Source organism: Lutra lutra, chromosome 10 (assembly GCF_902655055.1).
Source record: "Lutra lutra chromosome 10, mLutLut1.2, whole genome shotgun sequence".
In the NCBI taxonomy this organism is placed as follows: Eukaryota; Metazoa; Chordata; class Mammalia; order Carnivora; family Mustelidae; genus Lutra; species Lutra lutra.
The window spans coordinates 102,501,600-102,526,868 of NC_062287.1; the positions used below are offsets into that span (position 1 = coordinate 102,501,600).

At 42.4% G+C, this 25,269-nt stretch overlaps 1 protein-coding gene across 2 annotated transcripts in view; it reads right to left on the bottom strand.

Moving 5' to 3' along the window:
• Positions 1–7,147: 7,147 nt before the first annotated feature.
• LPXN (leupaxin) overlaps positions 7,148–25,269 on the bottom strand; it is a 36,103-nt gene continuing 17,981 nt past the window's right edge. For both annotated transcript variants that reach the window (XM_047693130.1, XM_047693131.1), the window contains 6 exons: positions 21,894–21,993; positions 18,831–18,998; positions 17,635–17,808; positions 17,462–17,543; positions 8,654–8,802; positions 7,148–8,369 (listed from right to left, as the gene is read on the bottom strand). In XM_047693130.1, the coding sequence (XP_047549086.1) occupies positions 8,100–8,369; positions 8,654–8,802; positions 17,462–17,543; positions 17,635–17,808; positions 18,831–18,998; positions 21,894–21,993 (943 nt within the window). In that variant the 3' untranslated portion in view covers positions 7,148–8,099. The remainder of the gene's footprint in view (positions 8,370–8,653; positions 8,803–17,461; positions 17,544–17,634; positions 17,809–18,830; positions 18,999–21,893; positions 21,994–25,269) is intronic.

The window sequence follows — 25,269 nt, forward strand, 5'->3', positions numbered from 1 at the left end:
ACCTAGAAAGAAGCAGAGTGAAAAAATTGTGTCCACTGAGTGAAAGGAAGCTTCTGGAAGTGAAGACAGAAATGGTGGCGTTTCATGCCAGGCAAGATCCTGCCCTCATCCAGACAGACCCTGTGGTCACCAGCCTCAAAACCACGCTCCAGTCACAGAAGCTTGATAATATTAAATATTTAACAGGTCTGTATTCACCTGCCTGTGGGTGGCTCTGGGATTTTATCACCTGTGGATAGAATAAGGTGTCTCTTTAAAAAAAAAAAAAAAAAAAAAAGACCAAAATTTGCCATTGGTGAATTTAGGATTAGCTAACAGAGTGACACCACCTATCTGGTCATCAGAAAGCATGTAGAATTGTATCTTTGCCACTGTGTTCTTTGAAATCATGTTTTGGGCTGAGTTATGTCCCCACAAAATTCCTGTGTTAAAGCCGTAAACCCCAATGTGTCTGTGTTTGGAGAAGGTGTCTTTAAAGGGGTCACTAAGGTTAAATGAAGTCAGAGGGTGGAGAGCCGATCCAATAGGACTGGTGTCCTTACAAGAAGAGGAAGGGATACTAGGGAAGCATGAAGCAAAAAGGCCATGTGAGGACACAGCGAGAAAGTGGCCTCAGGAGAAACCAAACCTACTGACCCCTTGATCTTGGGCTTTCCACATCCAGAACTGTGAGAAAACACATTTCTATTGTTTAAGCCACCTCGTCTGGTGTTTTGTCACGGTAGCCCCAGGAGACTGATACAAGTAATGATGATAAGGATTTTCCTGGGTATTTCCCTTGAATTATGATTAGGCCACTGACAGGCAATGAAAATCATAATACTGGTAGGTTCCCAAACTTCCTCCCTGTGGCTCTGTTTCCTTAACCCTGGTTTGCTGTTTTCTGTCTGTGGCGAGCCGCTAACAGGATGGATTTCCTGCACCATGGAAATCACTCACTTGTGAGCGTTGCTTTGTCAATATGTTGCTGCAAAGAAAGATTATGGGCTCAAATTCAAGCTCTTCTAATCTCTCAGCACTTAAATTCTATCAGCTTTCATCCTGAGCCTTAAAAAAGATTTCTAAAATCATACAGAAACAACGAAAAGCCTGCCATGGTTTCAGTCTCCATGGCAATGCCAGAGATGGAAGTGATGTTGACTTCGTGTAGCTCTTGGACTCTTTTGTTGATGCCTTTTATGTATGGTTTGGGGTGGTTTACAAAGCCCCTTTTTCCACTTATTATCTTGGTTAATCCTCACAGCAAACCCACGTGGGAGGAATTATTCCCCACATTTAGCCTATTAGGAAACAGATTTGGAGAAGATAAGTGGCTTAACCAAGGTTAACGCACATTGCTAAGTAGAAGACTCAACATTGGAACTTTGATTTGTCTGATGCCAAAGCTACTCTTCTTGATACTATAACCAAAAGTGGCAGCAGTGGCTCACTTTCCTGCCCTGGTGCCCTCACTTGTCTCCTGAAAATGTACCGCCCAGGCCATGTTTCTGAGACCAGCTTTGATGCAGAGCCTCAGCCTAAGAGCCAGTGTCCTAGGCAAAGACGAGGCACACTTTGGTCCGGTTCTAGTGTTATCATTAAAATTGAGTGATTTGGGCCTATTTGCGTAATTGATCATCTTCTCCAAAGGTAAATTGGAAATCATAATTCTTGCCCCCTCTCCTTCTCAATCCCCTCTACCATTTGCTACACTAGATGAAATTCATTAAGCTTTACAGAGCTGGGAGCATTTTAAAGCTTTGTAAACAAAAGTATTGTTTCAAAGTATTATGATTATCAGCGATTGGAAAAACTATCTGATGAGTATTTGCTCATATGCTGACCCCTTCGTAACTTCCCCAACAGACGCTGTGAGTCCCCCACCCCCACCCCAGCCCCCCACCCCATATCAGTTGGCATTGGCTGCTTGGTGCACACTGATGTTCTTGGAAAGGTTTCAAGCACCTGTGACTTAGATGAGGGGCTTTCTTTGGCCACAGAAACATGTCTGGCTTACAAAGTGGGGCAGGCTAGAGGACACAGAGGTGGGGTAGTGGCACTGGTTGACATCCCATGGGTCCTACAATAAATTCCAGAGAGCCTCAAGAATCCTGAGCTCCATCTTCTCGCACACAGCAGTAACATGTTCATCAGTGCACACTGACCTGGACTGCTTCTTCTTGCTGTCTCATTTTCCCCTCTCTCCTACCTATATATCCAGAGACACACACCCCCGCCTCAGTAGACTATTACACACAAATCCTACCCTCAGGGTCCACTTCTAGAAAACCCAAACTCAGAGACACTCCAGAATAAGTAATAGCTTCCCCTGACAGTTTGTATAAGGGGATGAAGTGAGTGACAGACAACCCGCTCCCCCCACACCCCCTGCCTTTCTCTACCTCACAGAGAGTGTGTTATATGTCACCTTTATCTTAGCCATGTTTCTTCCTTTGCTGAAAGCTCTAGAAATTTCACCTTGCTTAACTCACAAGTTCCCTTACATATCCTATAATTTTCTCCCCTCCCACTTTCCCTGCCGTTCAAATTTTTCAGATTATTTTAGGAAAATGTCTCTCCTTCTAAGCTCCTCACTTTATTTTTGAGCCTCCAATTTTTCTTTGACTCATGTCTGAAAAGGCAAGAGCACCTGGAGAGGGAAAGTCATGTTTTCCAAGTGTCATTGAACATAATGAAAATCGTCACCCTCAACCTCTGAAGCACTGAAAAGTGTCCTAAGATCTCCTCTCAGAATCACTATAAATGTCTTTTTTCTCTTCCTCAACCTCTTGTAAACCCAATTTTTGTCAAGTACCAAGTTTCAGGATAAAGGTAAATCCAATTCTCTTAAAATTTTCTATTTTTTTTTGTTTGTAAGTAAAACATCAAGATTTTTCTAAAACTCCTTTCCTGATAAATACACAGCCTTATAGTAACATTAAAGCTATGATAGTTTTCTATGGATGAGCACTAGATAAAGCTGCACATTTAACATCATTTCCAACACATTTTTGCATAGAGAATGACAGCACCCTCTTCTCCCTCCTTCCCCTTAGAGATGCTGATAAGCATTACTCAGCTTTACTAACCACTTGGACAGGAACAAGAAGTTTGTATTTTCCATATACAGCTATCCACAGGGTGCCTCAGACTTAAAATAAGAAGTGTTTCCTTGTGCTCTCATGTAAAAAGCATTGAGAAGATGTGATGCTTGTCTAGTAGTTTTGCACGGTGACATGCAGTGTACATACCCTGCCACTGGTGGGTTTCTTCATTCATTGATCCATTCTTTCACAAGACTCTATGTCTATAAAGGAGAGAATATGTCTAATCTGCTTACACGGTTCTTTGGTCACAGTATTCCAACTCAAATCAGTTTAAGCAAAAAAGAGGACTTATTTGCTCACATAACTTCCCAGTCTGTGGTTAAGATATTGTTATGGTAGGATTGAGTGGCTCAAGAAAAAGAAGACATGACCTTTTCCTTTTTTAAGATTTACTATTTATTTGAGAGAGAGAACTGGGGCAGGGAGGGGAGGGGAGAGAGAGAATCCCAAGCAGACTCCCCACTGAGCATGGAGTCTGACTTGGGGCTTGACTTTACAACCCTGAGATTGTGACCTGAGCCCAACACTCAACCAACTGAGCTACGTAGGTGCCCCGAGATATGACATCTTCATGACTCAGCAATTCTTTTCTCAATGTTGGCTTCTCTCAGGTAGACTCCCTATATGTCACCAAAGAGATATCTCGACAACAATAGGATTTTATTATGGTCACCACCAGAATCTCAACCAAATGAGAATACCTCTTTCCCAATAAACCCAGCAAAGGTCCTGGGAGAAATCTAGTTAGATTTGTTTGGGTCACATGACTACTCTTGATCCAATCACCTTGGTCCAGAAGAACAAAGCACACTTACTGGTCAGGCCTGAGATGTATGTCCATCCCAGAAACTAAGGGATGGACAGCCCCACCCAACCACCTGGGCTGAAGATGGGAGCCTGTGGTACTCCCATTCAATTTCACATCCTCGATTATGTCCAGTCATAGGACATAACTTAGGTTTAATTAACTTGAGTTTTCATACTTTAAGTCAGGTTCAAAGGAAGTGAAGTCCTCTTTGATTCCCTGGTCTGCTCATGCTGAGCTATAGAAGTTGCCCCATCCGCACCTGTGACCTGAGATATCATCATCCGCACCTGTGACCTGAGATATCGTCTCAGTGGAATTGCAGTAGTTATCCCAGGCCAAAATGTTCCTGCTAGTAAGATACAGTATTTGATAGCATGGAGGACAAGGGGAGATGGAGAGGAGAGGGGAGTTGAGGGAAATTGGAAGGGGAGGTGAACCATGAGAGACTATGGACTCTGAAAAACGATCTGGGAATTTTGAAGGGGTGGGGGGTGGGAGGTTGGGGGCACCAGGTGGTGGGTATTGTGGAGGGCACAGATTGCATGGAGCACTGGGTGTGGTGCAAAAATAATGAATACTGTTATGCTGAAAAAAAAATAAATAAATAACACTTCAGAATAAAAAAAAAAAAGATACAGTATTTGGTGAGATGTGGTGATATTCAAAATAGGAGGTAAGAAGAATCGCTCAGCAGGATGCCAGCAGGTCTATTCAATTGTCCAGAATCCATGATCTGTGAACCTAAATGCAGTTAGGACATATCTTCCCACAGAAAATTAATTTAGGTACCATGTGTTTACCATATCTAGGAAGGAGAAAGCTCTTACATAAAGTGTCTCCTTTCTTACAGAATAAATTTGAGACATTGCTGCCGCCTGGCAAAGTTATAAATTTGTAACAAGCACAACTCAAGCCCCAGCTCTTATCTGAGATTTCTCTCTTTCTCATCCAGTGGATCCCAGTAGATTTCCACTTCTCCTTTGAGCTCTGGGTTCTCATGTGCTGCCCTGATGGTGAGTTCTGCCTGGTAACACAGCCTCCACAGTATTTAGGGGGTAGGTCGTCCCTTTTTCAGCACCGTGTGTGAGTGGCTGCCACCACTGCCCTTAGTAGGCACCTGCTCATGCCCAAGACAATTGCCCCTAAAGAAAGTTGTTCCTCCTTCTCATCTTTATTTCAGCCAGAAGAGCTCCCTCTTTGGATTCCAAGACTAAGCCTGCTTTTGATGCTTCTTAATGCTGTGTCTCTAGGGTCCCAGCGAAGGCCTGTGCTTCTGCCCCCCAGTCTTCATGCCACCATCATTCCTGGCTCTCCTCTGTTTTGGACTTCTGTTAAGTTCTGACATGTTCCCTCGGCGCACTAGAAATATCTGCTTGCTTACCTTCTGTATTACCTTGAAACTCCGAAATGCTTTAATGTTTTTGCTTTTGAATATATAGTCCTGCAAATTTGAGATTCTTTACCCCCTCCTCACCTGTACCCAGATTTTTAAAGTATTCTCATCTCCTCCACACAGCCCTTGTGTTTTCAGGAACTTAGCCCTGCCCCTAACTCTAGGAATGGTCTGGTTTGTCTTAAGCCAAGCTGCATAATCCAATCTCCCAGTAAAAATTCCTGGTGAGTAATGATCTAAGCTACTTTGGAGTGAGGATAAATCTCAGGACCTTCACTTGCAAAGCTGGAGAAAAGGGCTCTTCCTCCCTCTACTGGTCATGAGAGAGACAGCATGCGGAGGGTGGCCAGCCGACCACCACGGAAGTACTGCTACAACTTGTATGGAAAAATAATTGTCGTCCTTCACCTTGAAGGACTCTATCCTTATCCCAAAGAATAACTGGCCACATGAATTGAGAAGTTTTTCTTTGAGATACCCATATATGTGGACATAGATACAGGTACAGATATCTAGTGCTCACTGGTAGAAAAGCCCCATTCTTTCAAGATAGATTTTGTTTTTTAAACCAAGAGTGAATAGGTAGATGACCAGTTTGTGTAACAGGATTTCTCTTGTTTTTTGTTTGGTTGGTTGGTTGGTTTTTATTTCCCAAGGAAACCTTCTTGTGAATGGTTTCCTAGCTGCTAAAACGCCCTGAATGCAGCATCTCTTCATGAGCAAATAATACCACTTACATTCATCGTAAGGTGAAAAAGTCTTCACTTCTTAGTTGCACCTGGTCAGCACTGCCTTTTCTCTGACTTCTTAAATATATAGATTCTACCAATATCTCGAAATAGCCAATCATTAAGAAAGAAAAGTGTTAGCACCTGAACATTCTTCCTTAAGGGCTAAAACCTCGAGCATACGTTGCCGAAGTGCCAAGGCAGCCGTGAACACGGTCCTGTTGGCACCTGCACGTGACATCACAGATCGCAGCTACTGTAAGAAGGATGTTTGGAAGAATGAATACTCTGCTTGGTCTGGTCTCAACCGAACAGGGCAGGAGGCCCGATGGCTCCGTGCGTGAAACTCCCACGTAGCTTGGATATGTTGAAGTTCCTGTTAACTGTTACCTCCTTGTAATTCTCAAAACCCCATTATGATACGACCCCACAGAGGAGACAGATGTGACCAAGTTTAACAAGAATCATTCTCTAAGAAGCCTGTTCCCATACCAGTCTAAAGACATTAAATTGGTCCTATTTTTTAAAATAACTCTGGTTGGGCGCCTGGGTGGCTCAGTGGGTTAAGCTGCTGCCTTTGGCTCAGGTCATGATCTCAGGGTCCTGGGATCGAGTCCCGCATCGGGCTCTCTGCTCAGCAGGGAGCCTGCTTCCCTCTCTCTCTCTCTGCCTGCCTCTCTGCCTACTTGTGATCTCTCTCTGTCAAATAAATAAATAAAATCTTTTAAAAAAATAAAATAAAATAAAATAAAATAAAATAACTCTGGTAAAGGATTTTCCTCAGTACCTTAAACTGTTTTTTTTTTAATAAATAATCACACAATTATTTTAAAACCATGGTAAGAAAGGCATAGTGCAGATCTTATCAATACCTCTTTTGAGGAACCAGGATTCCTTCTGAGGCTTGAGATAGGACATGAGAAAGGCAGACTCATCAATAACTAACGAGCTTTTCTACAAATATACGTATGATGTATTGCAGAGGAACAAGTAATTAAATGGGGATTTTCTTGGGGCTTAGATTTCCTAATCCAAACTGGAAATTATCAGATGATCCTTTATAGCAACTTTCATTAGAGATGAAACAGCCACCTTGTCTTTTTGAGATAATTATGAAGTTGAGAAAAATGTGTGTTTTTAAAAAAACAGCTTTATTGAGATATAACTGGTATACAAAAAAACTGGACTTATTTAATATACACAATTTAATGAGTTTGTAGAAATGCATACAAATATGAATTTTCAAGTGTCTAGCAGAGATCTGATTTTTCACTTTGGGTAAACAAAGTGATGAAAACAATTTTAAGGGGCTTTGCCACCTTTTAAGATGATTCAATCATGTCAGTGCAAAAAATAAAATAAAATGTATGTTATGGGCCCAAACTAAGAGAAAAGTTAGTGAACAGGAGTCCCTCCATTCAATTTCTTTTGATTAAGAAAAAGTGCCTATTGTATGGAAGTAAACAAGAGATAGGATATGGATTTAACAGCACAGAGTGTTGAGTATATAACACAGGAAGCAGTTTATCTCCAAACACAGCAGTAAGACGTTAAAACTAAAAGCTGTTTTATTTATCAATGATGTCAGTACTCAAAGTAGTCCAGTTAAAATCTACTTCCTCTTGAAATAGAGAAGGAGTACACTGAAGAGAGACGCAGAGAGCTTCAGAGGGGCCTTAGGACTCCTGACAGTGAGGATAATGCATTGGTCATGGGAAAGTGAGTCAAGGGGAAATGAGGGAGGCGTGAAAAAGCCCAGTGACGAGGGCCAAGGCAGGAGTGAAAACGGGAGAAAGCTGAGAAAACTGGTGGTGGAATGAATGTGCACATGTGGAAGATGCAGCTGCAGAGGTTCTAGAAGCAGGACCTAGATCTAAACCCAGATACTTGACCAAGGAAAAAAAATAAGACTAGAAATGTAAAACCTAAGACTACAAGCCTAGGCATGTAACAATTAGAAGTTCATCACCTTTACTTCCCCTATATGCCCACTGAGCTGAAGAGCAGTAACAACAAAGTATACTCCTTCCCCTCCTGGTTTAAATTTTGTAGGGGATCTGCAGAGACTGTGGGTTCAGCTGAGATTACAGTGGGAAGAGTTTCGTGAAGCAGGCCTGACAATAGGTCTTGTCATCCTGCTCCCTGAAGATGCCCTTTGACAGCTGTGTCAGGCAGAAGGCACAGACGAAGTGCTCGGGATGGAACTTGTGGCCCATGGCACTGATGCAGCGGCCAGTGATGGGCTGTCCGCAACCGTGGCAGAGTGTTCCCCGGCGCTGATGGTAATGGAGCTCACAATACGGACGTCCATCCAGTTCAAAGAAGGAGCCAGAAGAGAAACTGCTGAAGCAGTCCTGGGGGACGGGTGAAGGGAAAGAAAAGGAATGCAGATGTCAAGAGTAGAATATCAGCAAAGTAAAACTTGCAGCCTTGAAATTCCTGCCAGCTACCCGACCAGTGGAGGCGAGAATATCACCCACTTGCAAAAGAGATGAGCAAATGCCCACAGCCTCTTTTACCAGGCCCACATCAATCCCTCACCGCGAGCTGTGAACCCTTTTTCCAGTTGCTGTTCTGCCCCTCAGAAAGGAAGATCCTTGACTTTGCCTAAGTCCAAAAGAGAGGTGAGTGTACAGACCCCACACACAAAGCATTCCGGGTGCCAGACGGTGTCCATGGCTGAGAGGTAGTTTTCCAACACTGGGCGGTTGCAGCCACCACACTTGGGTGAGAACATGGCTAAGAAATCCTTCTGGCAGTATGGCTTCTTGTCCTTCTCATGAAAGCCTGAAAAGGTAAAATCAACAGTTCACGGTGCAGGGTGACACTCTCCACCAAGTTGGAGGCTGAGAGGAGGCCAATGATTTCAATTCTCCCGAACTCAGTGTCCTCATGTTCAAGACCAACCTCAACAGCTCATTATAAGAAATACATGAGAAATAATAAATAAATAAATACAGGATATATTGGGGGACAGGTGCATTAGTGCTGGGCCTGGCTCATACCCAGCCTTTAGTATTAGGGTCTATTTCTGCTCAACATCTCTGCACTAAGTATCACACTGGCCTGCACACAGCTCTGCCCCAGGCTTTGGCGTGGCTAATCTCACCTTACCATTCAGAAATTGGTTCAAATGTCACCCAATCAGAAGCACCTCTTATCAGCCCATATCTGTCACTTCATCTTTTCTAAAATCATCTTTCTAGCATTTACCATCATCTGAAACCATCTTTGTGGTCTGTCTTCCCGCACTGGAGCATTAGCTCTGAAACTAGATACTGTTGGTCTTGTCATGTTATAACTCTAGTACCTAAAACAGCACCTGGAGAAAAGGGCTTAATCTTTAAAAAGAAAGTGCTGTGAAATAATAATTTCTAAGTGGATGCAAGATTCTAAATGTAACGATTCAAACCACACAAAGGCTTGAGTCAAAAATGAGTGGGTTCCTCGTGAACCTGGGAATGAGAAAACTGTAGTACACATGAATCAAATTTCAAAAGCAAGTTAAAAATCAATAAATTTAGCTCCATTAAAAATATATGAATGACTTGTGCATGACCAAAAGCACCATAAACAAAAGCAAGACGAGGGACAAACCTATCTGCCAATTTTATCTCAGAAAAACAGTGGGTAGACTGATAAAGTACGTTAAACATCATGAGGAAGCAGCCACAGTCAAATCAAGAATATGGGACACGTTATCAGACATAGGCTCCAGTTTCTTAACAAATCAATGGTATTTTTAAAAATGGGGAAGAGAGGATCATTACAGGATTTTTAAATTTTGAGAGATAAAATGGCCAAATGCAAGGCATATGTTTTGCCTGGACCCAACGGATTCAAACAAACCAAGTAAATGATGTAGTTTCAGAAATTTGAGAAGTTTAGATATGGGTTTTATATGATAATGAGGAATTAAGAGTTTCACTAGGTGTGAAAGTAGTTATGTTTTAAAAAAAAGTCTTGATTAATCAAAGATGACGCATGTTGAAGTATTTAATGGTGACAGATTTCTTTGATTTGCTTTTAAATATTCCAGCAAGAAAAAGGGGTAGACAGGTGAGTGGAGGTTAGAGGAAATTAGTTTGGTAAAACATAGATAGTTGGTGAACCAGGCAGGAAGCAATTTCCATAATAAAAAAAAATAATTTGTTAATGAATAAGGCTTTCTCTTAAATACTTTAATACTGGATATTTTCACAGTTGGGCTCATGTTAGAAAACCCTTCCTTGAGTCTTATACATCCTATGCCCAGATAAAGAAGGGATTACTTTTTTAAACCCTTTAAAATAAGTCGTCCTGGGGCCCCTGAGTGGCTCAGTTGGTTAAGCATCTGCCTTCGGATCCGGTCAGGATTCCAGGGTCCTGGGATCAAGTCCCTACATTGGGCTCCCTGCTCAGCAGGGAGTTTGCTTCTCCCTCTGCCTCTTCCCCAGCTTGTGATCTCTCTTGTTCAAATAAATAAATAAAATCTTTAAAAATAAACAAATAAAATAAGTTGTCCTCATAAAGAGACAAATAACACAAGACAAAATGCTTTTAGTTGTAATATGTTCAGCATGAGTAAATCATGAAACTCCAAGGAAAAAAGTAAAGTTCTAATTTTTGTTAATTAGGAGGTTCAATTTCTAATTTTAGCTAAGTAGTAAAAATAGTGTTAAATAAGTCTACCTAATACCGGAAAATATATGGGAGTGATTCACGTATTTATATATTCCCAATGACAAAGTTAAATGTTAGTATTCTTTTGGAAAATCATTTGGTAATGTTTATCAAGAATTTTTTTAAAAAGATATAAATATCTTTCTCCTGGGAATTAACCCATACAAATAATTGAAAGAAAATATTATGTCTAAAGATAATCACTGCAGTGCTACTAATACACAAGAAGTAATCTAAATATACTATTATGAACACAGTTGTTTATAATATTTGAAACTATAAATAAAGCTTTTAAGCACATACTTTTTATAATTTGTTTACATAAAGACCTAATGGAATAATTGATATTATTAAAATTATTATTATAAAATTATAAAGTCACATGAGGAAATTCTTAAGTGATGAAAAGAACTTTTAGGTACACCTAACTAAGGTATGCATAAATACTAAATGTAGAAAAATATTACTAGGGAAACTTTTTTTATGTTGTATTTGTTAACAAGGGTAATAGATTATAAGTAAAGATTTCTGCAAGGTTTTTTTTTATCATCTTTACATTGAAAAAAGAAAAATATAATAAATCAGTTCATCTTCAAGCACCTATTTAAGTAATATGTGCCCTCTGCCTTGAAAAGCACTTCTCTAAGATTCCCAGACAGTTTGGTCCTCCACCTCACGGAGGGGCCTGTTCAACAGAACAACAGACCCATCCACCCTGTTTCAAACAGCACCCTATCACTCCCTCTCTCCTAAAATGGTGGGTAAGTTGTAAGTGAATTATAAGCATAGAGTGAGTGAGTTAATTAGCTGGCTAGTTCTGATGATTATTGGTCTCTCTCAACTAGAATATATGCACCATGAGGGTAGAAACTCTGTCTTTTGTTGCCGTATCCCTAGTACCTAGAACAGTACTTAGACACGCAGATAGTAGTTGCTCAATAAATATTTACTGAATGAGCAGACATGTCAACAATGTTACAACTGCACAACTGAGACCATCAAAGGCTCCAGAAGTATGCTGTGGTTTAGAGCCCCTCCAGGACTAACTATAATATGTGTAAACAGGTGCCCTCTTCTGGCTTAGCATCCGTCAGGAGAGCCCGTCTAATGTGAAGATGACCGCCAGCAATCCCATTTACGTAGCACGTGCTTTGTAGCGGTTCCAAATGAGGGCTCTATCTGTGGTACTAAATTGAAATTGAATTCTTCACAGCAATTGCTCCCATCTCACAAAGGAGAAAAGGGAGGCTCAGAGAAATTACATATAACAAACTAGTCAGCAGGGGACCTGATGTTCAAGTCTAGGCCTAACTTCAAAGCCTAACTTCAAAGTCATACCCTTAATTTAAATATACCCTAGTGGTGACCTCTCTGTGAGGACTGATAGCATCAACTGAGCCCAAAAGCTTTGTAAATATGAGAGCTCTACCTGTACTTGCACTGAAAGCATGTAAGCCAAGTGGACTGGAAAGCAGCCCACTGTGGAAACACTACTTCTAGGAGCCCATTTTGATAGTAGCAGCCAGATCCAAAAAGGCAGTAAGAACAGCCCGGGGTTTGGGACCCAAATCAGGCAACCACGCTTTTTCTGTTCTCTCTGGTCATTTTTGGATATCCCTTGTTTTGTTCAACTAGGCTGTCTTTGAAGAGCAGACAACTGAATAGACTTCTGAGCATATACATCTAAGAAACTAATAATTTTATAAGCTGTCCTATGTTCTGCTAAAGCCCCTGGATACAGAAGAACTCACTTTACTTTTTCCACTTTATCAAAGAACGTCTAGAGTCTGATCAAGGACAACAGAATGCAGGAAGGCCTACCACTTCAGAAGAACAAACCAGCACCCACAACCATCCTCCTTGTTTTTGTGTGACCCGGTAGTTCTCAAATTCAGTGTGCATCCGGCACCTGGAGAGCTTGTCAATATGCAGATCGCTTGGGCCTCACCCCCAGAGTTTCTGATTCAGTAGATCGGGGGTGGGGCCCCCAAATTTGCATGTATGCTCCATAAAGCGAGTGACATAAAGCTGAACTTGCCTGTAAGTAGGTGTTACTTAAGAAAATTGTAAGACATGCCAAATGACCTGGGAATGACCCTCATCTAGGCATCTGCAGGGTAACTGGTCTCCAGAATAACACAGCAGGGAAGGAACACCCTCGGTTTCAACTAGGGTGAGTCTCAGGAGAGGAATCAAAAGCAATCAGCCGAACTTGCTGTGATGCCCCTGCATTCAGTGATCCAATAAACTGAGAAAGTTTCAGCAGTAACTTTCCTGGAGGCTCTCTCTGGGGCCAATTACCTCTGGAGAACGGATAAGAAACACTAACAATTAAAAGTGCCACAGAGACAGAGAGAGGTGTTTACACTCTGGGGAGACTCCCAGCCACAGGGGAAATTAGGGAGCACCTGCATGGCCTGGATAATGAACAATTTCAAAAGAAAGACACAGGCACTGAAGACCTGGTCCCTAGGGGAGGATGCTAAGGCCTGAAATGCTTAGAAACTTGAGCCTTCAAGAGGAATTTTCTGAACTGAAACAAAAATGCAGATGAATTTAATTTCCCAGAAGGTTCAGTAGTTAAGCTCTCATTATAGAAACTCCATGTGTGACTATGTGACCTGGGGTGAGGCCGGATGCCACCCAATTAACAGGCCAGCCATATGGCAGGAGACCCACTTACAGAAAGCAAAGGACAAAAACAAAAATATAATGTAGGAGGAGCTTCTGATAAACAAATGGCCTTTTGTCACGTGTCTCAATAAATGCTTTAAGTGTGGCCTGATGAGGACGTAAGGTCGTAAGAGACTTGTGTCGTTAGAGGAGGCCAAAGTCAAGAACAGTGAGTATTAGCTCCCTTCATGGTGCTTTCTGGTCATCCTATGGATGGGATACTTTTCTTTTGTATCTAACTGACATCTCGTCTGGAAACACGCCTGTTATTCTATGGCTCTGCTCACAGGAGACGTCCACAGCACACTCGTCTGTGGGCAGTAAGCACCTGCTGACTGTTCTATTCAACTGACTCTCCCACTTCTGTGGCTACCAATACAATATAAATTTACCAGGACACACTTCAATATGATTTAGATTAAATATCAATTAAAAAATCCTGCTTAACTAAAGCACAATCTAGAAATGAAATTCCTAATGATTTGTGAAAAGCATTAAACAGGCTTCCATGAACAAGCAAATTACTGCAAAGCACTTCGCTAGTGGATTATGTCAGTGCCACTGTTTCTGGGTCTATTGTCAAACAAGAGTGGAGCACAGCGGCACCATGAAAGTAAAGGGATCCAGCTGCAGAAGAAGAACTGAGTCTCTGTCTGGGGGCAGTTGTGATGATGTAGAAACAACACAGAACTTGCAGAAATGGGACCTGAGTTTTGGTTCCAACTCTTCAACTTTCTGGCTGTATCACTTTAAGAAAATTATGTTACCTCCCTGAGGCTCAGTGTTTCCATCTATAACTAGGTAAAATGTGGGATAAAAATACCCTCACCAGACCGTGGTGGGGATTAAATGAATAATCGTTAGGAATGTGCATAATAACCCTCCTGACATTTAGGTGAGTCCCCGTGCCAGTGAAGGGCAGGATACGGGGGATTATTTTCACTCCCTCTTGAAATACCACCAACACAATAGTTAAAGAATTATTTAAAATAGAAATACCCACAAGGAATAGGAGAAAAGGAGAGGAAATGCCATCAATGAGACATCAACAAAGTTTTCCAAAATTTTAAGTAGGTATAAGAGTGGCAACGAGCTTGGCAAACAAGGAAACTGAAGCCTGCATTTCTCCCGAGGGGAGGGGCCCAGACACTTCAGGCTGGCATTCTCCATCGCATCAGAGGGGCTCAGAAAGTGAATGTACAAAATAGTCTTCAAGGCTGGAAAGAGACTGGCTGAAAGTCTGAAGAGCAGTGATTAATTCTGGAACTATCACACCAGAGGATCTCAGGCACTAAAAGACCTACCATATGAACAGTCAGGGGTCTCCCAGCAAAATGACTGGAGCATGCTACTTGCGTACCACACAGCTGAGTCCACCAGTTGACAAGTTCTGCTTATACCCACAGAGCTTCCAATTAACATTTTAGGGGCAACCAAAGATCAGCAGCATTTGGCCGAGACTGGTGTAACAAGGTGTAGGCACAAGATCTAATGGATGTCAATTACAGATTGGGCTTTAAGACATCCCTCAAAGTAGATAGCCATAGACTGTTTATATGATTCTTGAACTCCTCACTCCCTGTGAGGATATAAAACGGGGAGGGAGGAAAGAAAATTGAGAGAGGGATTCCTTTGGAGAAAGCTATGGGTGCTCTACCACCATCACACAGCCAAGAGGGATGTGGTCTGGCATGGTTCCCGCTAACCTCAGGTCAAGAGAGGGACCTCAGTAAAGCCACTCAGAGATCTGGGTATGTGTCCCGAGCCATCAGTGGGATATAGTTGATGGAAAAAATCCATGAGTGAGTCTGGCTGAATAGGGAAACACAGCTGTTAACTGACTATAATCCCACTGAGTGTAAGGAAAAGATGCCAGTTTCCCATGGTCCATATAGGAAAGTGTGAAAGAGATATCTGGGACCACTGTGATCACTTCTAAGAAATCACCAGGAGGGAACAATGAAAACCCTGCAAAACTGACCTGTGTGGAATGGGTCCTTCAACGTACCAAGCAGAAAACAGTTGGTTAAGAGTCTGAAGTTGGACCTGTACCGAATTCACAAAAGCATCCAAGGGGGAAAAAAAAGTTAAACATCTGCCAGGTCCAGAGAGCATGACGCGAATTTCCATCAGCACTGAGCAAGTTAGGACTTTCCTGCCCTCCAGGCTCAACTTCCTCCCTGCCAGTTTCAACCCTGAAGGGGTCAGATATCAAGATGAGCAACAGGGGTGAGGGTGGTGGATGCTAAAGGCAGGAAAGGACAGAGGAAAGGCCATAGCACCCTTCCCTGGTCTTCAGCAGTGTAAAGGCCCGACCAGGGGACAGTAGCAGTCACTTTAGTATGCAGGTATGTGCTGGTTTATTTATTGAGTGCCGGTCACTTTAAGTAAGTTGGATGCTTTAGCTATTACACAGATGGAATTACCCAAGGACTGAGTTTTGTGTTTTGTGTCTGAAACTGATTTTCTATTTAGAACTTTTTATTAACAGTCATCAGAAAAGACATGGGACTGCCTAAGTTTTTATTTAGTTAAGAGGTGAATAGTTTCCCTGCTAAGTTAATTCAAAAAGGACAGGAAAAAAAAAAAAGAAAGAAGCTTTCTGATTCCACGCATGAGTCATACTTGTTCCAAGCAAACATAAAAAGAAGTCAGGAAAAAAAAAGAAATTAAAGTAAGGCAGAAGAAAGAAGGGAAAAAAAAAAAAAAAACTTGGGAAAAGAGAAGGACTAATCACACAGAAAGGATCAGGAATAAGAACAAAATCTTAAAAACTTCTCAACCATAGAAGCTGGAAGACAGTGAAGGGAGATGTCTTCAGAATTATAGGGGAAAATAGTTTCACCTAGCATTCTATGCCCTGGCAACTTAAGGTAGACAACAGAATTACAATATTTTCAGATATTTCAAGGTCTCAAAAGTTTTACCTCCTCTTCATTCTTTCCTAGGAGCTGTTCCACTAAAATAAAGGTAGTAACATGTATTAAAAGACCAGGGATCCAGGAAACAGAGAACCCAAAGATAAAAGCAGTCAAGTAGCAAAAGGAATTCCCAAGACAATGGCCAAGAGTAAATGCTTCACAGCAGGCCTGAAGAGAAACCATTGAAAACTGGGGCAAGAGGATGGAAGTCTCCTGGAAGGATGTTTCCAAGACAAAACCAGTGGGACTGACCCACTACCAGATGCAGCTGACTATTTTGAGAATGATTTCCCAGTCCTGTCACATCAATTACAGCTAGGTACAAAGAAAATTAAGCTAGTGAAAAAAAGAAATCTAAATATTAACTTCAGGGAAAAAATTATATGAAAAGGATTCCATGATAGTGATACTAATTTTTACTGTGTTTCCATGTGCCAGGCACTGTTCTTAAACACTACACTGTCATTGTATCTTAAAATCCTCATAATTACTCTGTAAGGCAAGATTACAGGGTAGGCCCATTTCACCAATGAGGAAAGCAAGGTACGGAGGGGTCAACTGACTTGAATAAAATCCTATCGCTAATAAATACCACAGCCCAGATTTGAACCATGTAGTCTAAACTCTTAAAATCTGTGCTCTGTTGTAACCAGATAATACTTTGCTATAGGGCTCAACAGTGAACAATATTGTCATGGCTGTGAATTGTGAATATGTGCACATTGAATACTGGTGTGACCTGTAACTATGACCTGATTCCATACTGAGAGAATGGGGGGAGAGGAAGAATGTTGGGGGTAAAGTGGGGTAGTAAATCCTCTTTCCTGGTAGGAAGTTAATATATAATGGTTAAAATTAGAAGGAAAAAAAAAATCAACCTATAGTAACAGATATAAATATATTACAGAAGAAAAAGCTGAAAACATTTGGAGAGGATAACTGGATTTGGGGGGCAGAGAAAGGAAAATCAAGGGACTGATGCTTTTCACTATAATATTTGAGCTTTTAAACTATGCATTTGCATTTCTTCAAGAAAGCAATTTAAATGATATTTGTAAATATTGGGGAAAGGTAAGGAGGGGTGGCATCTAGTACTAAAATGGGCACATGGACGCTGGCGGCAGGAACCGGGACTAGCAGCAAACCAAGGAAAAGCTCTGCTGGTCTTCTTGCCACCCCCTGGGACCTACCTTCTGCACCAAACACCTCTCCGCAGTGAAAGCAGAAGAAGTGCTCTGGGTGCCAGGTTTGGTTCATTGCTGTCAGCACTTTCTGGAAAAGGAACACACAGAGCCGTATTAGAAAGCCACAGAGCTATAAACCAGGACTGTGGTGCAGGAGCAGGAAAAGGGGGATGACTTACATCCAGGATGGGAGCAGCACAGTAAGCACAGCGTGGGGAAAAGAGATCGTGGTAGTCCTTGGAGCAGTAGGCCAAGCCACTCCGCTCAAAGAAGGGCTGGGGGCCAATCTCCTCCTTGCAGTGAGTGCAGACAAAGTGCTCTGGATGCCACACTTGCCCTAGAGCATGGATCACCTGGGGACGAAATAGAACATGGCAGGTCACGGCAGCTGGGGGCTGAAGGGCCTACTGGTCACACAATCTGGGACAGCACTTTTCCCACAGTATTCCACGCAAACGGCACCTCCTGGGGTGACCTAACATGGAGGTCTAGACCCTTCTAGGTCCCTTCTACGGGGTCTGTTGTCCATGCTTTATGGATAGTAAAAGGGTGCCCAGTTTCCTGACTAATCATGCTGATAAAAGTCTGTAGGTGTTCGTTAGGTGCTCTGGAGGGTGGGGGAACCAAACCTGAGCATAGGAGAGACAGACAGGGAGGGGAAACTACATTCTGGCCTGGAAGGGATCCCTGGAAGAGGAAAAGGCCAAATGAGAGTTTTATTCCTCTGGTCTGAGCACCTCACTCCTGCCCCACGCTGAGTCAGGACTCAGAGCCCTCTATTGTGGTTTTGGTGAAGGATGATGTAGAGTGGGAGTCTGTGGCCATGAGTTGGAGCTGAGTCAGCTGAAAGTTACCATCAATCAACTTGACTGGGAACGCTGGGACAGAGGGGCCACGGGAAAGTCCCTCCCAGGACCGGATGTACAGAAAAGCAGTTAAGAGTCACACTCAGGAGTCAGGCTCTCCTGGTTCAAATCTCCCCTCTACCTCTTTCTGGACTTGGACATGTCAGTTATCAACCTGGAGCCCTTGGTTCCCTCGTCTTTACAAAGGAACCATAATACAGTCTCCCTTTCAGGGTTGATGTGACCATTAAATGAATCTTCATACTCATTTAATAAAATGAATCTTTTATTCATCTAATAATGAATAAAATTCATTTCATTTCATTCGTAAAACTTCATTTAATAAAATGACTAATTTTAAAAAACGAGTCTTTATACTCATACTTGCAAAGCACTCGGCTCAGTGCCCGGAGCACTGTAAGGGATGAGTGATTACTAGCTACCATGAAGACATCTTGGAAAGTGACAGAACAATCCTTGATGGGACAGCAGACAGCTGGCTACAGGACCCACACCCTGGCCCATCACACCTTCCCAGCAATCGGTTTCCGACAGGAAGCACAGTGGCCCTTGGACACTGTGGCAACTCCAAGGTCCTGCAGATCCTGCTCCAAATCCCCCAGCATTGAGTCCAGAGAAGCCTTGGGATCCTGCTTATTCGCTGGGTGCTTCTTGCTGGCATCTGCTTTCACTGCAACCTGGCACCAGGGAAAGAACCATGAAAAACAATCAGTCTCATGAATATTTGCCCTCACTGGCATCTGCTACATGATCCCTTAAGCTCACCTCTACAGACTAATGTTTTCTTCCATACCCAACCTCCATCCAAGGCACTGGAAGAGTCCAACATTGTAACACCAATAAAAATGCTTCCATCTCCCTTTTATCCTCAATTCCTCAGGCCAGGTGAAACACCAGTAATCTTCCTCCATTTGTAAATCTTTTCTGAGCATGGGAAATTGAGTGCACGAAGATGCTACCTTTCCTCTTTCCTCACTCCTTCAATGACCACAGGTCAACAATTACTTGTATCTTCTTTTTACCCATTTATTCTACAGTGTTTATTGAGCACCTAGTTTGTGATGGTCACAGTTCCAGACTCTTGGTATAGAGCAATGCACATGGCAACCAAGAAAGTCTGCCGTCATGGAGTTTGCTTTTCTGGGAGACAGACAATACATGGATTAAATAAATGAATGATGTGGTGTCAGGCAGACATGAGACATAAGTCATATATCAAGATAGAAGTGCCAGAGGGTGGGACAGTGAAAGAGAACTGATTTAGATGAGAAGGTCCTCTAAGGAGGTGGCATTTGCACAGATGTACTGAGGGGCCCAGAAATACTGAATTGGTGGGAAAAGCACTCCAGAGGGAAGGAAGGCCCAGAGGAAGGGAACAGTTTGGTATGTCAGGAGAAAAGTCAGAAAGGTTGGGGTGCAGGGGCTGGAACAGAGGGAGAGGGGGTAGGTATGGCAGGAGAAGGTGATGGAGAGAGAGGCAAAGATCGTGTGGGGCCCTCATGGTAAACTCAGGTTTTATTCCAAGGGTGATGGAGCTTCCAGAGGGGTTCAGGCATGAGAGGGAAAGAATCTGACCCACAAGATCCCTGTGGTAGCTGAGGGAGGAGTTAAGTGTGGGCAAGCAAGAGTGGAATCAGAGACCCTAGCTTGGAAGGAGATTATTGTTAACAGTTCAAACCAGAAATAGTGACTTGGTCCAGTGTTAGCAGAGAAGGTGATGAGAAGCTGGTAAGACTAACTGATGGATTGGATTTATTTAAGGAAACCCCCCAAAATAGTTATTAGAACCCACTCAAAAGAAAAATCTCAAATTACAAAAAAGATGCGATGCCCAGCTTGTCCTTCATCAGTTCACATCCCGATTTTCTCTCTCAACTCCCTTCCGACAGGGCTACTACTCCCATCGACTTAATACTTCCTGATCAGGAAACAGGTGCTCTCTAGGGCCTCCACCACATCAGATTTGCACGCACTAGACAGACATTCGAAGTCTCCCATCCGCTGCCCTCGCTTTACCTTTCCAATCTCCTCTTTCATTACTCACTAAAAGCCTCCATTGTTCGAGGCCAGCCAGGCTCCCTGCAGTCTCCTGAATGTGATTTGTTACTATCTGCCCTGAGGCCTCTATGTATCCTATTTTTACTGCCAGGAATAACCTCACATTATCTCACTAATCCAAAATGCTCATTTCCCTTCAAGAAACTTATCAACTGACAGATTTCCTTCCTCCTCTATTATATAATGTTACTTAATGTTGAAGAGATTAGTGTTCCAAAGGTTACCGTCTAGAAAGTCCAAAAGGGTCATCAACATGAAGTAGGTAAAAACAGAATTTTATATGGATATACACATATACAAACACGCGCACATATATCTATCCGTATCTCCATCTGTTTGCTTACAGATTCCGGAATACTTCCAAATGAATATATAAGAAACAGGATTCAGAACTGGATGAGTGGGGACAGGGCTGATAGGTAAATAGTTCACTGCAAACTTCTGTACTTTCGATTTTTGTGCAACGTGAACGTAGGGCTCATTCAAAAAATAAACAGATATTTTTAAAATGTAAATAAACCGCAACACATGCTAAGTTAATTAGGAAACACAATTAAAATTCCTAATGCAGATTTTTCCCCAGTATGGTCAGATATATGATACAATGAGGAATGTACCCAGCTTTATTATAGGCACTAAAGAAAAATTATTTCTGATGTTCATTCACTTGTTCCTTTAATGTGTCAGGATCTTTGTAGGCACTGGGAGTCCACAGGTGAGTCACAAAGATCAGGCTCCTGACCTCTCCAGTCACACACTTTTTTATATACTGCCTTGCAATTATTTCATAGTCACTATGTGCGCATACCAAATCCTCCAATCAATTCAGAGTGGCTGAATTCTCCACCTTAAGAATTCTAGATGATTTCCCTTAACAAATTATTAAACCCAGTTCTCTGATTTCCATCCCCCCTGCCAGGGCACGTGAGCTCACCACTCATGCTCCAGAGGCTAGAATGAGGAGGCAGATTTTGTCTCTGTATGGGGCTCAGGACTCCTCATCCTCCCTGCTTTCAAAGCCACACTCTGATCTTCCTGGCTCGGCCTCCGTTTCGCCTCCTTGGTCCCACACAGTCAGGTCTCCCTGGGTCCTGCGCACTGCATCCAGCCTTAGGATGCCTCTGCCCTCAGGGCTCATGCCAACTGGAAGAGCCTCTTCTCTCATCTCTTTGTGTCTCTACCCTTTCCATTCTTCAGAATCCATCCCACATCCCATCCCCAGCTCTGATAAAGTCTCCACATTCTTAATAGCGGCTGCACATATTTTGATACACCATCTGTGTTTTAGTCCACAAATGTTACATGGGTTTCTGCTTCGTTTTACCAAGCACATTCCGCGCTCCTTGAGATCAGAGCCTGCATTTCGTTATCTTTTGTGTTCAGATAATACACAACACAAAGTTGAGTCCATCCCTGAATTAAACTTAGGCTGGGAGAACTAATGACAACCAAAACTTCCAAAAGGGGACAGCAGAGCTGAGCTCTGTGGAGACATACTCAGGAACTGTACTCACCTGGGCCTGCATCTCACACAGGTGGGCCATGAGCTCATCCAGCTGAGCAGCTGCTGAGGTTTTAGGAGGATGTGAGGCCTCCTCTGGCTCTTGGACCTTACTACAGGGAGAGAAAAAAAAAAAATCCTAACACATTGAAACTCAGATATATGTCAAGCCACACATAAAATACCAGAAAATGCAGTTTTAACTATTAATGGCTTAGATGTGAATAAAACTAGAGAAAGAAAGTATTTAAAAATAGGTAGTGGAGGGGCGCCTGGGTGGCTCAGTGGGTTAAGCCTCTGCCTTCGGCTCAGGTCGTGATCTCAGGGTCCTGGGATTGAGCCCCTGAACTGGGCTCTCTGCACAGCAGGGAGCCTGCTTCCTCCTCTCTCTCCACCTGCCTCCCTGCCTAGTTGGGATCTCTCTGTGTTGAATAAATAAATAAAATCTTTAAAAAAAAAATAGGTAGTGGACTACAAATCTGAATAAGGTCCCCCTGCCGTTTGTCTCTATATCTCTTTTCTGGTCATCTCAAAAGCTGACCATTGTTCTCAAGTGCATGAAGAAAAGTGCTGGACGGGTGGCTGGCAGGCCATTCTCCCCCAAGAGTCAGGTTCAAAGTAGCTTCTAAAAAGACCTTTAAGAAGACAATGGCCTGATATACATTTTTAATTTTCAAAGCATTCTTTTTGAAATTACAAAGCATTACACTTTCTCTCACTGTCCGGCAAAAGATTAAAAACTAAGTAAGAATAAAGAGCAAGCATCAGCAAGCTAAGGTCCATGGGCCAAATTTGGCCATGCCCATTCCTTTACACAGTGCTGCTTTCTTACAGAGTTTCTTTCTTACAGAGTTGGATAGTTCCAACAGAGACCTCATGGTCCAAGTTCTAAATATTTACTGTCTGCCCTTTACCGAAAAAGACCACCGATAAGAGTTTAGACAATGTACATGATGTTGGTTTCACATCCATATAATTGTGAATAAACTGATGATTAAAATTTGGACCCAAAAAACAGAATACAGAGTCTATTCAAACACTTGCCCAATTGCTAGAAAAAATTTTTAAAGATTTTGTCAGAGAGAGGAAGCACATAAGCAGAGGGTGGTGTGACAGGCAGAGGGAGCAGACTCCCCACTGAGCAGGGAGCCCGACTCGAGACTCAATTCCAGGAGCCCAGTATCACGACCTGAGCCAAAGGCAGATGCTTAACAAACTTGAGACACCCAGGCGTCCCAGGTGTTAATTTGTTAGCTAATTAATTGTGTGCGAGAGCACAGAATAAAAGCTCAATAAATTCTAAGAAGTAAATCATACACACCATATTCTTCTATTGCTTTAATACAAATTAATCATAAGAAATCTACCTGCTTAATAAGTACAAATTAACCCTAAGTACAAATTACAGTACAAATTAATCACAAGAAATCTACCCACTTAAGAAAAAATAAAGCAATTCCACATAATTCTTGAGACGAAGAAAAAAATTAATTGAACTTTCAACCTATTTAGAAATAGCAATGAAAGCACATAGACATACACACACACACCCTTCAGAGGTGAAGCAATACATTTTTTAAGATCGTATTCATTTATTTGTCAGAGAGAGTGCGTGTCATGCAAGGAGAGGGAGAAGCAGACTTCCCGCTGAGCAAGGAGCCCAATATGACACTTGATCCCAGGGTCCTTTGGCAGACACTTAACCAACTGAGGCACCCACATGGCCCACCAATATGTTATTAACAGGAAAAAGTACAAACGGACTCCAGTGCGATACTGAAAAATAAGACACTAGAAGCAAATAAACAAAACATCCAACTCAAGAATCTAAAAACAGGGGCGCCTGGGTGGCTCAGTGGGTTAAGCCGCTGCCTTCGGCTCAGGTCATGATCCCAGGTCCTGGGTTCAAGCCCCGCATCGGGCTTTCTGCTCAGCAGGGAGCCTGCTTCCTCCTCTCTCTCTGCCTGCCTCTCTGCCTACTTGTGATTTCTCTCTGTCAAATAAATAAATAAAATATTTAAAAAAAAAAAGAATCTAAAAACAAAACAAAACCAAAATAATTTAACAGAAGAACTAAAAGTATAACTTATTGAAACAGAAAACAAACAGAAAGTGAGGTTTTGGGGAGCATTATGTAAATTTCAAGTACATAGAAAAATATGGAAAATCACCAAATAAGTTCCGTAAATATCACAGAGACTCAATACTAAAACCAGACAAAAACTGCCTAGTGTATGTGTGTACGTGTGTGTGTGCACGAGCCTGTGTGTTGGGGAGGCTGGGAGGGTAAAAACAACAGAAATGAGTTTTAAAAACATCCTGGCTATATAGTGTCATGCCAGTGTTTCATGCATGGTTCAACATTAGAAAAAGGATTACTATAAATCATTATACTCAAGAACAGGAAAAAGCGGGCTGCCTGGGTGGCTCAGTGGGTTAAGCCTCTGCCTTCGGCTCGGGTCATGATCCCAGGGTCCTGGGATCGAGCCGCGCATGGGGCTCTCTGCTCGATCCCAGGGTCCTGGGATCGAGCAGCGCATGGGGCTCTCTGCTCGGCAGGGAGCCTGCTTCCTCCTCTCTGCCTGCCTCTCTGCCTACTTGTGATCTCTGTCTGTCAAATAAATAAATAAGTAATTAAAAAAAAAAAGAACAGGAAAAAGCTTTATAAACATATTAATAGATGCTGAAAAGCAATAGAAAACAAATTCTACCACAATTCCTATTGCTGAAGCCCACGGAAAAGAAGTTTCATAACCTGATAAAATATAAAATCTATAATGAGCCTCATATTTAATGGTCAAATACTAAACACATTTCTAATTAAGAGCTCTGTGCTTGGGGCGCCTTGGTGGCTCAGTCCTTAAGCATCTGCCTTTGGCTCAGGTCATGATCCCAGGGTCCTGGGATAGAGGCCCACATGAGTCCCGCATCAGGCTCCCTGCTTAGCAGGAAGCCTGCTTCACCCTCTTCCACTCCCCCTTCTTGTGTTCCTTCTCTTGCTGTCTCTCTCTCTGTCAAATGAATAAATAAAATCTTAAAAAAAAAAAAAAAAAAAAAAGAGCTCTGAGCTCAGCAGGGAGTCTGCTTAAGATTCTCTCCCTGGGGGGGAGCCTGGGTGGCTCAGTGGGTTGAGTGAGCCTCTGCCTTCGGCTCAGGTCGTGATCCCAGGGTCCTGGGATCGAGCCCCGAATCGGGCTCTCTGCACAGCGGGGAGCCTGCTTCCCCCTCTCTCTCTGCCTGCCTCTCTGCCTACTTGTGATCTCTGTCTGTCAAATAAATAAATAAAATCTTAAAAGAAAAAAAAAGAATTAAAAAAATTTAAAAATTAAAAAAAGATTCTCTCCCTGTCCCCCTCCTCCACCTCTCTAAAGTTAAATAAATAAATAAAA